Source organism: Myotis nattereri (assembly GCF_964212035.1).
Source record: "Myotis nattereri genome assembly, chromosome: 3".
NCBI classification, from domain to species: Eukaryota; Metazoa; Chordata; class Mammalia; order Chiroptera; family Vespertilionidae; genus Myotis; species Myotis nattereri.
In genome coordinates, this window is record NC_138077.1 from 180,624,907 (window position 1) to 180,642,120 (window position 17,214).

At 40.0% G+C, this 17,214-nt stretch overlaps 1 protein-coding gene across 1 annotated transcript in view; it reads right to left on the reverse strand.

The window, feature by feature from the left end:
- ZFYVE9 (zinc finger FYVE-type containing 9) overlaps positions 1 to 17,214 on the reverse strand; it is a 127,540-nt gene that overhangs the window by 64,233 nt on the left and 46,093 nt on the right. The window contains exons 3-4 of the mRNA XM_081087119.1: positions 11,321 to 11,426; positions 5,109 to 7,207 (exon numbers count right to left, since the gene is read on the reverse strand). Coding sequence (XP_080943245.1) covers positions 5,109 to 7,207; positions 11,321 to 11,390 — 2,169 coding nt within the window. The 5' untranslated portion in view covers positions 11,391 to 11,426. The remainder of the gene's footprint in view (positions 1 to 5,108; positions 7,208 to 11,320; positions 11,427 to 17,214) is intronic.

The window sequence follows — 17,214 nt, forward strand, 5'->3', positions numbered from 1 at the left end:
AGTCGGTATTTTGTGGAAGAGCCACACTCAAGGGGCCAAAGAGCCGCATGTGGCTCACGAGCCGCAGTTTGCTGAGCCGCAGTTTGCTGACCACTGATCTAGATCATTTTTCAATAGGCCACTTTGACATTATGCATGTCATCAAGCTATTTTTTTAACTATAGGTAATGAAGATTGTGTGTGTCTAAAGGGATACTGAAGAAATTAATAGTATTAGGAATAAATAAAAAAGGAAACAGTAATAGCAAAATAAAACCCTCAATGTTGCCCACATAATTGGCACCTTGATAAACAGCATTCCAGTTTAACTGTGATGACTGCCAGAAAACACACTTTCAGCACAGTTTCAAAATGGTTAATGGCATATTCTTCCTACAAAGTGACCTTAGCTAATCAGTGAGTTTAGAGATAAATCAGTGCTAGCATAAATCTTTGTCTCCTTTTCTTTCCTTTCTTTTTAAAACACAGAATTTCATACAAGCTTTTTCAAGAGCTGCAGAAAATCAGGGATAAGGCCTATGCAATCCCCTCCTTTTACAGAAACGAAACAGAAGCCCAGAGCTTTTCATGCCCTTTTCAGTACTCTTTTCTATACCTCCTCTCCTACAGTTCTCTTCTTTCTTCTGTCTACTCAAGCCATCATGCAGCAAAAATTCATCGATTTTGACTTTTTAAGTCAAAGTGGAAAAAATAGTAAATTGGAGTGGTATATACTGTTGTCATTAAATCCCTCCTTATTCAGTGATTTGGTGCCCATATTGTTCTTTTCCTACTTTGTAGTTCAAGACTTGATAGGTGAAATATAACCTAAAATCCTGCTACCTTTTAACTAGGCTCCCTCATCACCTGATAGCACCAATCATTCAATATTTTTGTCTTCCTTAAAAATTCAAATACTCAAATTCCCAATGGTCCTTCACCATTGCCCAAAACTAATGTTCACCTCAAGACAATGACATATTTCTAGTAAGCAACTCAAGTACAGATAAATTTTGTTGCTACATCTAGTGTTGTAAAAAGAAGATGGGGCTTTGGAGTAGGACAGATTTGTGTTGAAATCCATGCATTCTCATTTATAAACTCAGAATTAGGCAAGATACTTATTAACCTTTCTGAAGTGCATTTTTCTCACTTGTGTATCTCAGAGAATTGTGATGTTAGACTAGATAAGTCTAGCATAAAGTGGAAGTGTTCAAAAATATTATTTTATTCTCATCTTTCATAACATGCCAAACAAGTACAAAATAACTACATTATAAGTATCAGTTCAAAAAGTTTTACTTTTGCCGAAACCGGTTTGGCTCAGTGGATAGAGCGTCGGCCTGCGGACTGAGGGGTCCCGGGTTCGATTCCGGTCAAGGGCATGTGCCTGGGTTGCGGGCATATCCCCAGTGGGGAATGTGCAGGAGGCAGCTGATCGATGTTTCTCTCTCATCGATGTTTCTGACTCTCTATCTCTCTCTCCCTTCCTCTCTGTAAAAAATCAATAAAATATATTAAAAAAAAAAAAAAAAAGTTTTACTTTTAAAGGTTATTCTTATGTCTACTTCTATCAAATAGTAGCTAGAACAGAGTCATTTACCAGCTGGCACCAGTCACATCAATGACAGTAATGGATAAAGAGTGACAAAGCCTTGCAAATGACTAGAAACTCAATCGCTTTCTTAGACCTTTGAAGTCAAGTGTCAAATAAGAGTCAAAATATTCATGATAAATGGAGTTTGACAGAGGATGAATAACCATAATCTACTGGAATCAGTGATTTCCAAAGGAAATTAATATCTATAATAATAAAAGTGTAATATGAGGGGCAATGAGGCAGGCAGGTAGAGGCAGTTAGGGGCGATCAGGCAGCTGAGCAGTTAGGGGCAACCAGTCAGGCAGGCAAGTGGTTAGCGGTGATAAGGCAGGCAGGCAGGCAGAGGCGGTTAGGGGTGATCAGGCAGGCAAGCAGGGTGGTTAGGGGCAATCAAGCAGGCTGGCAGGCAAGCAGTTAGGAGCCAGCAGTCCCAGATTGTTAGAGGGTGCAAGCAGGGCTGAAGGACCGTGCCCCCCCCCCCCTTAACCCGGTGCACGAATTTCGTGCACCGGGCCTCTAGTGGATATATAATAATGGTAATAGTTTAAACTCAGCACCTTTTGGGGAAGGAGTTTTTTGTACTCTTATTTAATGTCTAGCATATATAGGACAAGTAGGGATTATACTGCTATATGGAGCAATTATCTAAATTAATGTGTGAAATCATAAAACTCACATTTGCAGAGCATTTTAGAGTGTGGCATACTTTTCCAATTAACAATGAAGAAATTAATGGAATTCAGATGTCGTGATCCCATTTTAGTATTATAGAAATAAGCTGCAGTATTTCAACTTTCATAAATTCTAACGTAATTATTCTACTTAATAACATTATACCAAAATGAATATATAAATACTACTTATCAAGAGCTAAAATAAGCCTTATGCTAGGCTATATAATTTCTCACAATTTTCTATTAATCCCTGCTATATTCAAGTATACTTTATCTTGACCCAATCTCCTATGAGATGAATTTCCCTTTCCCTACTGCAAATTCTTCACCTGTGCTCTGATGTGATCCCATTTTTCTCACATACTTTAGAACTTTGTTCCATAAATGATATCTACGTTCCTATATTGCACTCTAATCACTTCTGATATCATGACATTCCTAACACCCGCTGCCATTCTTAGAAAAACTAAACTCTCATTCCTCAATGATCCTAAAATATTTTATTCATACTGCTAGTATGAATGAGGAGATATGATCAATGGGGGAAGCAGTATGACTGAAGGGACAAGTATTAGCGTTGAAACTGGCTTGAGCACTTTCAAGCTGTGACCCTGGGCATATTCCTTGACCTCCCTGAGCCTCCAATTCTTGATCTGTTAATAGGAAAAAATTAACCCATTCTTTAAGGCTGTGATGGGAATTAAATGAGAATGAACATAAAGCACACATAACTGGCTCTTAATACACTGTATTATAGTTTGTTGTGGGGTAGTCTGTCTACTCAGATCAGTGGTGCACAATTTTTATTTTAGGATTTTTTTTAAATTCCAATACTCATCCCACATACTCCTCTCTCCAGTCACTGAAATCAGTGCCCTCGATTATAAATATCTCATCTTATGTATCTCTGACTCTCCAATACCTCGCCCACAATCTTACATACATTAGATGCTTAATACATATTTGTTATCCTATATAATAAAAGGCCAGCCACCATAAGCATAATGACCATAATGACCAAAGACCAGAACCACCATGGGCCCTCGCTGGGCTGGCCCCACCCCCAAGCAAGCGGTTAGGGGTGATCAGGCAGGCAGGCAGAGTGGTTAGGGGTGATCAGGCAGGCAAACCAGCAGTTAGGGGTGATCAAGTAGGCAGGCAACTTGTTAGGGGCCATCAGGTAGGCAGGCCAGCAGTTAGAGGCAATCAGGTAGGCAAACGACCCCTCGCAGGGCTGGCCCCGCCTCCCAGCAAGCAATTAGGGGTGATCAGGCAGGCAGAGTGGTTAGGAGCAATCAGGTAGGCAGGCCACCAGTTAGGGGAGATCAGGTAGGCAGACAGCCCCTCACAGGTCTGGCCCCACCCTCCAGCAAAGAAAGAGGAAGGCCCAGGCCACCAGCAGTGACTCTGTGCCAGGTGTGTGGCTGGCCAGTGATCGCCCCGCAGAGGGAGGCCCAGGAGAGCCAAGCCATTGCACCCCACGACTGTCACCTGCAGAGGGAGGCCACTGGTGGCGGGGAGGGGGCAGCGCTGCACAGATGGCAAGCAGTGGCAGCTGCGGGGGTGGGGGTCAGCTGCCTGCAGCCAGGAGAAGGAAAGCCCTGATCTCAGTCCAAAGTGCAGGAGGCAGCCAATCAATGATTTCCTCTCAACATTGATGTTTCTATCTCTCTCTTCCTCTCCCTTCCTCTCTGAAATCAATAAATATATATAAACTAAGGCATAATGAAGTTATATTATTAATACTTTTAAAAATATATCTTTATTGATTTCAGAGAGGAAGGGAGAGGGAGAGATAGAAACATCAATGATGAGAGAGGATCATCGATTGGCTGCCTCCTGCACTTGACCCTGCAACCCGGGCATGTGCCCTTGACCGGGATCTAAACTGGGACCTTCAGTCCGCAGGCCGACGCTCCATCCCCTGAGCCAAACCAGCGAGGGCTATATTTTTAATGTTAACAAAGCTAAAGTTCAAATCCAGACTTGACACCAAGCCTCACATTCCTTTCTTTCTCATTTATAGCTCTTCTTTAAAAAGAAAACTAGTAAGTTGATATGTTACTAGCTAACAGAATTTAGGGAGAACAATTATCAACTATTCTTATAATCTTGTCACAAAAATTTATAGTATTCAACTCTTTTTGTATCAAAGATATATGGAGGAAAAGACAAAATCATGTGTATTTTGTATAAAGTTCCAGAATGTCCAGTACAGTAGCAAAAATCCTACAGCAAAAACTGCAATGGATTCTAAGTGTAATATTCAATTTCTCAAGAATTAAAAAAAATTAACTAAGCCCAGTCAGCGTGGCTCCTTGTTGAGCATTGACCTATGAACCAGGTTTAATTCCTGGTCGGGGTACATGCCAGGGATGCAGGCTTCATCCCCAGTAGGGGGCGTGCAGGAGGCAGCGATCAATGATTCTCTCTCATCATTGATGTTTCTATCTCTCTCTCCTCTCCCTTCCTCTCTGAAATCAATAAAAATGTATTTTTTTTTAAAAAATGAACTAAATCACAAACATTTCTTAAATCGAAAGAATAACTTCCTTATTTCAAACTATTCCATTAACCAAGTATCTATCAATAAAGAAACCACAAAGTTAACACTTCCTCAATTCTCATCTGTTCATGAAAACTGATTCAGCTTGTCTTGGCAACAAAATCCTTACATAAACACCAATAATCAGTGAGGTCATTTTTTACTTAGAACTAGAACTGGGTGTTCAAAAGCTACTTATAATGTTCATCTCAATCAGAAGTACTGTATGTTCCTCTTATATTCCCTTTATTTATTTCTAATTGAGCATTACAAAATGAGCATGCTAGATTTCTGAGCTGATACAACTTACCTTCCCACATGCTCTGCAATGGTGCCTCCTTTTGGTGAAAGTAAACCTGGCTTCACATTTCATGCAATTTGGAGCCTGAGAATCTGGTACCCATACTGGAGCCACCTCACCGAGAGTGGTAAATGGCTTTCTGGCAGAAATTCCAAACTGACCAGCTCTGAGATCATTATCTGGGCTATCTGGAGGTAATACAAGACCCGGTCTACTAGGTATCCCAGACTCATAACTTTCTAAATGTTCCCCATTTGTTTCGGCAATAGAAATGTTTCCCAAAGAGGCATTACATGCATTGGTTGCTGAGTTTTCCCCTATTTTTGCTTTCCCAAGAACATCATTTTTGTTTTTAATATTATTTCCATTGTTTGCAGGAAGGTCGTTTTGTAAATGGTCTGATAATGGCTTTGGAATTTGAAGTTTAAGGTTAGAAGGTTGCTTGGGTCTTGCACCACCAAAAGGAACACTGATAGATTGCAGGTTTGCTATCTTGGGTGAAGATTGCCCAAGCACTGATGGAACTTGGCTAGAGAAATTATGTAAATAATTTTTCTTCATTAGGTCACCAGTACTGTTTAAAAGTAGTCCACTCCCTTCCGTGATGTCATTTCCTCTCTGTTCATAAATATTTGAGTAGCATTCTGACTTGCTCTCCTCTATTTCCTTTTCTTCTGTTACTGAATCTTCTTTGGAGGGTAAAGTCTTTGGAACAAAACAAACAACTGGGCTCTGCATTCCATAGGAATCACAATTAGATGAAGTATTTGCTGCTGGTGTATCTGTAACAGTGGAGAAATCACAGCCTTCACTTTCATTCATGAAAGTTCCTTTTAAATGTAGACCTGCTTCTGCCATTCTATCACACTCTCCTCCACTATCATTGTAAGTGTCCTCAGGCTGATTCATCTGCAGAAACTTCTCATTTTCTTTACTTACTTGGCTGTCATTCACTTCATTTAGTTTAGTCAATTTCCAATCAGCCATCTCCTGAGATTCAGAGAAATGTTCTGACATATTAAGAAGGTCTGTAGAGCCAAGAATTTCTTCATGCTCACGACCTTCATTTTCATCAGCTCTAACTTCACTGGGCACAAGGCCATCTGAAAACTGTTCACAGTTATCCTTTCCAGACCCATTATGCATGTCTGGTTTGAGAAGCAGAGGTAAACCAGATGGGATGGATTTTTCTGTTGTCATCTCCTCTGCTGGCTCTTTTTTCATCAAAATACCCTCACTCAAATGGGAAAAGGAGTTTAAACTCCCTAGATCTGTCCTAGGAGAGTTGGTTTTGTCAGTGAGAATCTCATCTGGCATATAGTTCTCTTGTTTTTTAACAGCAGGACCTTCATCTGTTCCCTGGGATGAGATTACTGAATCAACTGTTAAACTTGTAATTACAGACATGGAGGGGTCTCTACCTATGTTTTCGTCATCCTTTAATTGTGAAGGGGAACAGCTACTGGCTAGATTATCAGATAAAGTTGTACATATATGTTTAACAGAATCCCCCTCTGCACTTGGCCTAGTCACTAGATCCATTTGTTTCTCTGAGTTCATATTTTTTTCAGTGGAACCATTTATATTAAAACTAAATTGATCAGTTTGTCTGTTTTCATTATCCAGTGAACAGCTTAAAGCATCCATGAGGGATTGATTATTATAATTATTACAATCCTGCAAATCGCTTTGTAATGTCCTTTTATCACAGTTATGCATGACAGCTACAACAAGAACATTCTTCTCATCTGGCAGACAAGCTAGGTTTCCACATTTCTTCTCTCCCACTTCAACAGTACTGCATTGATCATCTTGATTACAGTTCCTCTTAATTAACTGGTCTTCTGCAATGGCATTTTCATCAATCCACATTGTGCTGACCTCTGGATTCAGACTACAGTCCTGCCCATTAGCACAATGGTCCTCTCTTTGTATGGTGAGAGGAGCTGAATAAGCCAGAGAGAAGACTTTCAATTGTGGCTGTGACTCATTAGAAACTGCAGGTTCATTCACATTGGCCAATACAGGGTTAAATGACAGTCGGTGCGAGGAGGGATCTAGAAGCTTATTCCACTTTGTTTCCAATAAAATAGGAGAAACTGTTTCATCTGAAAAAAAAAAATTACAGTAAGTTTGCTAGTAATACTGGAAAAGCTAGGACTAAATTAATCAACTATATTTTCAAATATAATCTGAAAATAAAATATTCCTAGAATATGAAGTTTCTAATTCTTAGCTAAGAATATGAAAATATATTTATAACTGTTCCCTGTTTAAATATCACTGAGTGGTAATATCCAAGAACATTCCAAACAACAAAAGAATTCTACCTCAATCTAATTAACATAATTCAAGTGGCCCAAATTATACTTGGGAGGGTAGAGGGCCACCAGCAATGGAGAAGGCCTTGGATTGACCAAGTACATCACGGGGTGAGGACTAATCTAAGGTGAAAAAAAAAATCAGAAAGTGATGAAGATGTAGTAATTGAGTGGAAAGGACAAGAAAGGAATTTTCTGTGGAGACATAATGTTCTATAATTACATCATGAGTAGAATGTGGGTTATGTGGGATAAAGCTATTTGTCAAAAATGTACAATTAAGATCTGTACATTTCAATGTGTGTAAATTTTATCTTAAAAACTTTATGTCAAAAACAAACAGTGAAGCAGGGAGTGAGGAGTGGTTGAAGATATAAATGAAACCAAAATGGCAGTAAGTCAATCACTGTAGAAGGTGGGTAATGAGTACACTAGAGTTTACTATACTATTATTTACTTTTATATATTTGAAATTTGTCCATAAGTTTTTAAAAAGTTTGATAGAGTATATGAAATTCTGCTTGTAACCATGTCACAATGTATTAATTGGATTCATATTTACATTATCAAGGACATTTGGCAGAAAATATTCATTTACCTTATTAAGTCAACCTACATATATTCTATCAATAAGCATAATTTCATGTTCCTGTTTACTTTTTAGATCATAACTATGATGATTATTTTCCCCAAGTTTCAGTGCTATGAGTAAGTTTAATTAGAGAAATAATAAATAATGCACTTATTACCCTTCTTGCTTAAATCTGATAAATCATAATCCTAAAATTATGCAGATATATTTCCCCTCAGTAGTAACATTAATCTTTCATGCTCCATTAGCACCTTCTTATCTTCATTAAAGCATTTATTACACTGTAATGCAATTGTTAATTTACCTGACTTTTTTAGGCAGAAACCATTTCTTTCCACCAATGTAAGTCCTAACTTTGCATAGTCTCTGGTATGTAGTAAGTACACAATCAATATATGCTAAGTGAGTATCTACCATAGTAAAAGCAGTGGGTTTGAGGAACATGAAGATTAAATGATAGCTCTGGCCTCCAAGAAGTACATGATCTAGTTGGGAAAATAAGAAATAGATATAATACAGATGAATATCTAATCAGCAGTACAGCATAGCATAAGTATTTAAAAATTATTATGTAGTAGCAGAAAACAATTCAGAGGAGAAAGATATTTTACAGGCTGAGAAAGCGAGCTTGAATTCATGGAAGCAGGAGCAAATGGGCTGGGCTTCAAAGACAATTTTATGTAAGTCTGGAAAAGAGGACATTCATAACAGGGAACAAGGAAAAGTATAGACCCCAACACAACCATCTGAGAGAGCAATAACCAAATCAGTTTGGGCTGAAAGAAGAATTCACATAAAAAAGTAGTGAAAAAAAAACTAGAAAGAGCAGATTACAAAGGCCATAAAATATCAGATAGTGTGGAGAATGGCTTAGTATCTAAATGTTAAACCCTGAGTTTATCAAATCTGGGGTAGCAGAGACTTGAGATTTAGTAGTATGTACTTCCTTTAAAAAAAGAAGTCATGTTTGCAAGTCAGTTCATGGAAAGAAAAAAAGAAATATTGCTTCTTACGAGCATATTTAATAACAGGAATGATCAGGTACTCATTTCATTTTTCAACTACCTACTACCTGGGCATAATGTTAACTATTTAGTGTCATCTCAGTCTGTGTGTGGTATATTTTTCATTAAAAGGAGGAAATTAACACAAAATGAGAGATCATTTAAAATAAATTTGGAAAGACTGGCTAGAGGCTGTAGTTTTAACACAACTGGCACTGAGATTAAAAAAAAAAAAAGATAGTTCAAAACAAATGAATAATTTAGTTACAAACAAGAAAGCTTCTGAAGTTCTTTTTTTTTCTAAAGGAGTTATTTTTAAATGCAAATACTCTATTTTTAAACTAAGAAACAATTTTTATTGATTCAACAAAAATGTATTAGAAAGTAACTATATACAAAGTACCCTACTAGAGTCTACAAGAAGTGGCAAAAAGTGATGTAATGAAGTAATACTTTTATTAATTAGAGTCAGTGGCATTCTAAAAGTATAGTATTCACAAGATTAGGTATAGCATCTCATGACAAATAACTGTAACACATAGAGGGTCAAATCAAAGAAAGGACTGAGAAAACACTTGTATAAACGATTCAAACGAAGAGGATAATACACCTTCCACCTTGGTATATATAAAGATCACCTAGATCCAAGAAAATCCCAAATGATTAGGTTTCACATTTACATGAATCAGGAATGAACCTAGGATTGTGGGTTAGCTTTGGGTCGTCAATAGTAAAATATGAGAAGAGCAAGCCATTCCAGGTATCATTTCTCTCCCTTTTCCCTTCTTACCCCAATGATCCCATATTCTCTTTAAGGCTTCCTCTATCATAGACCCAAAGCAACAAAATCAAGACTAATCTTTCTTCCCAACTACCATCAAATAACAACCTGAATCACTGGGTTGAGTAAAGTTTTGGAGTTCATACCAAAATTATGGACTTTAAATGGAAATATATCACTCCGTAAATTTGTTATATGTCATTTCCTGTTAGAAACAGAGAACACCAAGGAAGGTGGGTAAGGTGAAAGAGATTTAACTATGGCTTATCCATTCAAGTCATCCTGAGAGGGGAATTTAAGGAAAACATTTCCCTAGTAAAATATATATATATATTGATTTCAGCAAGGAAGGGAGAGGAGAGAGACAGAAACATCAATGAGAGAGAATTATCGATTGGCTGCCTCTTGCACGCCCCACACTGGGGATGGAGCCTATAACCCAGGCATGTGCAGGTCAACACTCTACCACTGAGCCACACTGGCAGGGCTCCCTAGTGAATCTTAAGTAGACATTTTTAGACTGAGCCTTAAAAAAGCATAATTTAATTAACCATGTTGACAGTTGCTTAATCTTTTAAAATTAGGCTTGAAATATATCTTGACTTTATTGGTCAATTGATATTTAAAAAGCAATTTTTCTTAGTTTAGGAAATGCAACCACACATTTTAAAGCTTTTTTTGACCATAGATGGCTGTATATAGTAGAGGAGAGTTCAGGCTTTAGTATCATACAGCCTGGATTCTAATCTATACAGTTGCTGAACCTCTCTGTGCCTCTATTCTCATCTATAAAATGTAAATAAGATCTACTTTCATGGGATTATTTTTAAGATATAATTATAAAATCCATGTAAATGTTTTAGCATAATATCTTGACACAGTGATTAAAATATGTTAGTTATTACCCTGGCTAGCTATACTAATAAAAGGGTAATAGGCTAATTAGACTAGATAGACTGGGCGTCTTCCAGACAAAGCCACGGAGGCGGGGGCCAAGGCAGAGGCAGTTAGGGGCAATCAGGCTGGCAGGGGAGAGCAGTTAGAGGCAACCAGGCTGGCAGGGGAGAGCAGTTAGGGGCATCAAGCGGGCAGGCAGAGTGGTTAGAGGGCAACAGGCCAGCAGGGGAGAGTGGTTAGGGGCATCAGGCAGGCAGGCAGAGCGGTCAGGGGAGATAAGGCAGGCAGGCAGAGTGGTTAGGGGCAATCAGGAAGGCAGGCAGGTGAGCGGTTAGGAGCCAATGGTCCCAGATTACAAGAGGGATGTCCGCAGGGATTGGGCCTAAACTGGCAGTCAGACATCCCCCAAGGGGTCCCGGATTGGAGAGGGTGCAGGCCGGGCTGAGGGACCCCCCCCCCCACCCCCTGTGCATGAATCTCATGCACCGGACCTCTAGTTAATATATAACATTATTAAATCATTGGACCTGATTTTACTTATTTAAAAAGTACTTCATCCTCTTATAACCCCCATATTCTCTATATCATAAATATATTCAAACACCTTTGCCAAAGTAAATTCTCACCTTCGTTTTGTTCAAATTCGTCTAAAACCTTGTCCAGGTTGTAAGCTTCTGCTTGAAAGTAATTCTCCATCGGTGAGGAAACACCGCTTAAGAGACTTGTTTAAATCTAGAGAGATCAAATTTGTATTACATTTTCATATGTTAAAATATAATTTATAGACAAAACAACTGATACAAAAGGTCCCTCTTTGGGACTTTTTACTCAACTGCCTCCAACACATCCCTCCTTACCCAAATAATTCTAAATCTTTCAGCTTAGCTTACTTTCACAGGGCAGTCTTCCCTGAACCCCTAGAAAAGGTGATCTCCCTTTATAATCTCTCACAGCACTCCATTTTTTCCTTTATAATATTTATAACAATCTATAAATACACCTTGATGTGACTATTTTATTAATGTCAATCTTTCCCACAAGACTATAGATACCACGAAGGCAAACACTTGACTGTGCTCACCAAATGATTAGCACAGAAATTAATGTAGTACCTTTGCAATACGTACCTCTGAAATGAATAAGTGAACAGTCTATACCAGCTAGCCAATAAGTTGTATTCAACTCCAATTATAATTAATTCAGGCAAGCATCAAAAATAGATGTTAAAACCTTTCGGTAAATGATTATTAGGGAAGAAATTATTCATAGTGTCTCAAAGTATCATTCCACAGATGACTTATTCATTACACAGGAGAAAATGTATGTTTACCGTGAAAAGATATGGTAATCACTACCTTAACCAAATTATCAAATATCATGAATAATTTAAGAAGTTGACATTATGCACCTCCTGATGTGATGCAATGAGAAGTTTAAAACTTCACCTACAAGTATTGTTGCCAAAAATGTTTAACTTAAATTGAACCAGGAAGAAACAATTAGAGAAATCTAGAATCTATTCTATAACTGTCCTAAACTCTTCAAAAAATTCAGTGTTATAGAAAACAAGATCATTCTAAATTAAAAGAGACTAAAGAGATCACTGACTGGATCCTCAATAAAACATGCACATATTCATAAACAAAGCAAAACATAACATTTATGGGACAAGCAGGAGAATTTGAACCATACATTACGTATAGTGAATTAACAATCATTTTCTTGAATGTGATAACTATATTTTGATTTTGTAAGAGAATGCCCTTACTCTTAGGAAATGCCTGCTGAAGTATTTAAGAAAGATATGTTGTACTATCTGCAATTAACTTTTGAATGATTGAGAGAGAAAAAAAGTATTAGAGTGTGAGTATGGGGGTGAGACGGGGAAGTGAGAAAACTGCCCTGGCCAGGAAACTCAGTTGGTTACAGCATCGTCCTATATACCAAAAGGTTTCGGGCTCAATCCCCAGTCAGGGCACATACCTAGGTTGCGGGTTTAATCTCCAGAAAGTGGGTACAGGAGAAAACCAATTGAAATTTCTCTCTCACACTGATGTTTTTCTCTCTTTCTCTCTCTCCCTTCCTCTCTCTCTCTCTCTCTCTCTCTTAAAACACAGACACACACACAAAACATATACTCGGGTGAGGTAAAGGCTATACAAGTCTTCGTTGTACTATTTATTCATTTTTTTCTATAGGCTTGAAATTTTTCAAAAGAAAAGATCCCTAGCCGGTTTAGCTCAGTGGGTAGAGCGTCTGTCTACGGACTGAAAGGTCCCGGCTTCCGGGCTCGATCCCCAGTAGGGGGCATGCAGGAGGCAGCCGATCAATAATTCTCTCATTATTTATGTTTCTCTCCCTCTCCCTTCCTCTCTGAAATCAATAAAAATATATATAAAAGAAAGGAGTGTAATGAACTAGTGGTGGAAAGCATTCCTTTCCACTGTGAATACAGACAAAATAGATTATTTTTTTAAGTTTATACACTCAACTTCAAAAGCTAGAAAAGGAAATATACAGTTGCCATAAACCAGGAAGAAACCAAGCCACAGTAGTGAGTGAGAACTGAAAGGTGACAGTCCAGACAGCAACCTTCAGGCCTGGGATTTGAAAACTAGCAGGGAGGATGGGAATTACTGGCTGCAAACTTTTAGAAGTTTCTGCATTGGAGGTAGCCAGACTAGGATCTCTGCACAAAGCCAAGAACTAGGGGGGTGGGGGGAGGGGAATGCCCCAAATGGCCCGTATATTCAGCAATGGAGCAGGACGGAACAGAGTGCCAATAAAATTACAATTCAGAAAGTAGAATTCCTAGCCTGCTTCTCATTCAAGATTGGGAATGATATTAATTCTTCCCATTCATGAACATTAACATGATCTATCTCTATGCTTACTCAGCTCTTCCTGTGACTTGTAATAATGCTTTTAATTTTTTAAGTCTTAAAATATGGGATAGTGAGGAAAAAGTGGTGTATCTTTACTAATAAAAGCCTAGGTGGCCCTCACACAACACCCATACATCATCACAAGATGGCCACCACAAGATGGACAGCAGGGAGGGCAGTTGTGGGCGATCAGGCAGGCAGGGGAGGGCAGTTGGGGGCAACCAGGCTGGCAGGGGAGGGCAGTTGGGGGTGACCAGGTCGGCAGGGGAGGGCAGTTGGGGATGAGATCAGGCTGGCAGGGGAGGGCAGTTGGGGGCAACCAGGCCAGCAGGGGAGGGCAGTTGGGGGCAACCAGGCTGGCAGGGGAGGGCAGTTGGGGGCAATCAGGCAGGCAGGGGAGCAGGTAGGGGGCGATCAGGCTGGCAGGCAGAGGTGGTTAGGGGCAATCAGGCAGGCAAGTGGTTGAGAGCCAGCAGTCCCGGACTGTGAGAGGGATGTCCGAGATTGGAGAGGGTGCAGGCTGGGCTGAAAGACAACCGTCCCCCCCACCCCCACCCCCACCCCCAGTGAACGAATTTCATGCACCAAACCTCTAGTGTGACTATAAAGGAGTAATACAAGAGAGATCTCAGTGGTGACAAATCTACATGTAATAAAGGGGAGAGAACTACATATACTCATGAGTATGTTCACAGTAGCATTATTCATAACAGCTAAAAGATAGAAATAACTTAAATATCCACCAACTGATGAATAGATAAAATATCAATTTTCTGGTTTTGAAATTATCTACAGTCATGTAAAGATGTCACCAATGAGAAAAAAAATGGGTAAATGAAGTAACTTTCTATACTATTTTGCCCTTCCTATGAGCGTATAATTACTTTAAAATATAAAGTTTAAAAAATAAAAGGAAAAGAGTTATTTTAAAAAAATAAATAGTCATGGAGGCAGGATGAAGAGGGCATCTGTGTAAAAGAGAATCAGAGCCAGAGTGTGGTAAATCATAGCCCAAGTGTGTAAGGGTGGCCCAGCATAAAGTGTCAAAGCACCAGCAGGGTGAGAAAGTTGTCTATTGAGAAGGACAGCCCAGCATGGGGTATCAGAGCACAAGCAGGTAGGTAAAAAGGGTCCATGTGCAGGAGGGGTGAGAAGGAGATATAAGAGGGCAATCCAGGTCAGAGCCTGAACAGGATAAGAAAGGCCAAGAGGGAGAGAAACCAAGATGGCGGCATAGGTAAACACCGAAGTTTGCTGCCTCAAACAACCACTTCAAAAATACAGCTAAAAGACGGAATGGACATCATCCAGAACCACAGGAAAGCTGGCTGAGTGGAAGTTCTACAACTAGGAGGAAAGAGTAAAACATACCGAGACTCAGAGGAGGCGCAGTGCTGAAGTAAAATACTAAGGTGCGGAGTGCATGCGGAGCGGGCTGGCAGCTGAGGGCGTGGTTGTTGTTTTCAATCGGGAGGGAGTCTCAGGCTCTGAGCTCCAGCTCCGGGCGAGTCTCTAGGGACCCAGACTCATACGGGAGAAGCAGGACTGTCTGGCATCGCTCAGAACCCTAGGGCAGCTTTCTCTCCATGGGGCTTGCAGCAATTACTGGGACACTGAGAAGCAGAGCCTCTGAGGGCAAGACTGAGAGCAGCCATAATTGCTAACCCCGCCCTGTTGATCCCATGGGACCCGCCCCGCCCAAGCCCTGCAGGGAGTCTTTTGCTGGATAGCCTCAGGCAAAGGCTAGATTAGCACCTCCCTAGAGATCCAGGAGCCAGGAAGCCCAGAGGTCAGAGTGGGACCATCCAGTTTGCAGCTCTGTGGAACCATAAAAGACACACTCAGGAGGAAGACTCAGTGAGCACCAAAGCCCCACTGAAGCAAGTCTAGCCCCAGAGGGGTGTCTCCAGCACAGAAGTTCTCCCACTGCACACACAGCTGATTCTCACAGCCAATTGGCCTGGAGGTCAATTCCTCACAGTGATAACTACAACAATCAAGGCTTAATTACAGCAAGACTGTGCACAAAGCCCACAAGGGGGTGCACCAAGAGTGTCTACCTCAGGTAATTGAGACACTTAGCACAGAAAGGAACTCTATCGACACAGCGAAGCATAAAAAATGCCGCGACAAAGAAACAGGACACAAACGACAGAATTGGAGGAAAGCAAACTGCTGGATATAGAGTTCAAAACCACACTTTTAAGGTCTTTAAAGAACTGTCTAGAAGCCGCCGATAAACTTGATAAGGCCCTCGAAAAGACTGGTGAGACCGTCGATAAATGTAGTGAGATCTTCAAGAAGACTGGTGAGACCGCCGATAAATGTAGTGAGATCCTCAAGAAATCTAATGAGACCCTCGATGTTATGATAAAGGACCAACTAGAAATTAAGCATACACTAACTGAAATAAAGAACATTATACAGACTCCCAAAAGCAGACCAGAGGATCGTAAGAATCAAGTCAAAGATTTGAAATACGAAGAAACAAAAAACACCCAACCGGAAAAGCAAAATGAAAAAAGAATCCAAAAATACGAAGATAGTGTAAGGAGCCTCTGGGACAGCTTCAAGCGTACCAACATCCTAGTTATGGGGGTGCCAGAAGAAGAGAGAAAGCAAGATACTGAAAAACTATTTGAAGAAATAATGACAGAAAACTTCCCCTACCTGGTGAAAGAAATAGACTTACAAGTCCATGAAGCGCAGAGAACCCCAAACAAAAGGAATCCAAAGAGGACCACACCAAGACACATCATAATTAAAATGCCAAGAGCAAAAGACAAAGAGAGAATCCTAAATGCAGCAAGAGAAAGAAACTCAGTTACCTACAAGGGAGTACCCATATGACTGTCAGCTGATTTCTCAACAGAAACTTTGCAGGCCAGAAGGGAGTGGCAAGAAATACTCAAAGTGATGAATACCAAGAACCTACAACCAAGACTACTTTATCCAGCAAAACTATCATTCAGAAGTAAAGGCCAGATAAAGAGCTTCACAGATAAGAAAAAGCTAAAGGAGTTCATCACCACCAAACCAGTATTATATGAAATACTGAAAGGTATCCTTTAAGAAGAGGAAGAAGAAGAAAAAGGTAAAGATACAAATTATGAACAACAAATACACATCTATTAACAAGTGAATCTAAAAATCAAGGGAATAAATAATCTGATGAACAGTATGAACTGGCGATTGTAATAGAATCAGGGACATAGAAAGGGAATGGACTATTCTTGGGGGGGAAGGGGTGTGGGGTGAGGGGAGAGATTGGACAATAATCGTGCACCTATGGATGAGGACAGCGGGTGGGGAGTGAGGGCGGAGGGTGGGGTGGGAACTGGGTGGAGGGGAGTTATGGTGGGGAAAAAAGAGTAACTAATGTAATAATCTGAACAATAAAGATTTAATTAAAAAAAAAAAAAAAGGCCAAGAGAGCCTTAGCTCATTTGGCTCAGTGGATAGAGTATCAACTCGAGGACTAAAGGGTCCTGGGTTTGATTCCGGTCAAAGGCATTTACCTTGGTTGCAGGTTAGATCCCCTGCCCTGGTCAAGGCATGTGCGGGAGGCAACCAATCAATGTGTCCCTCTGTGTGTCTCTACCTCTCCCTTCCACTCTGTCTAAAAATTAATGGGA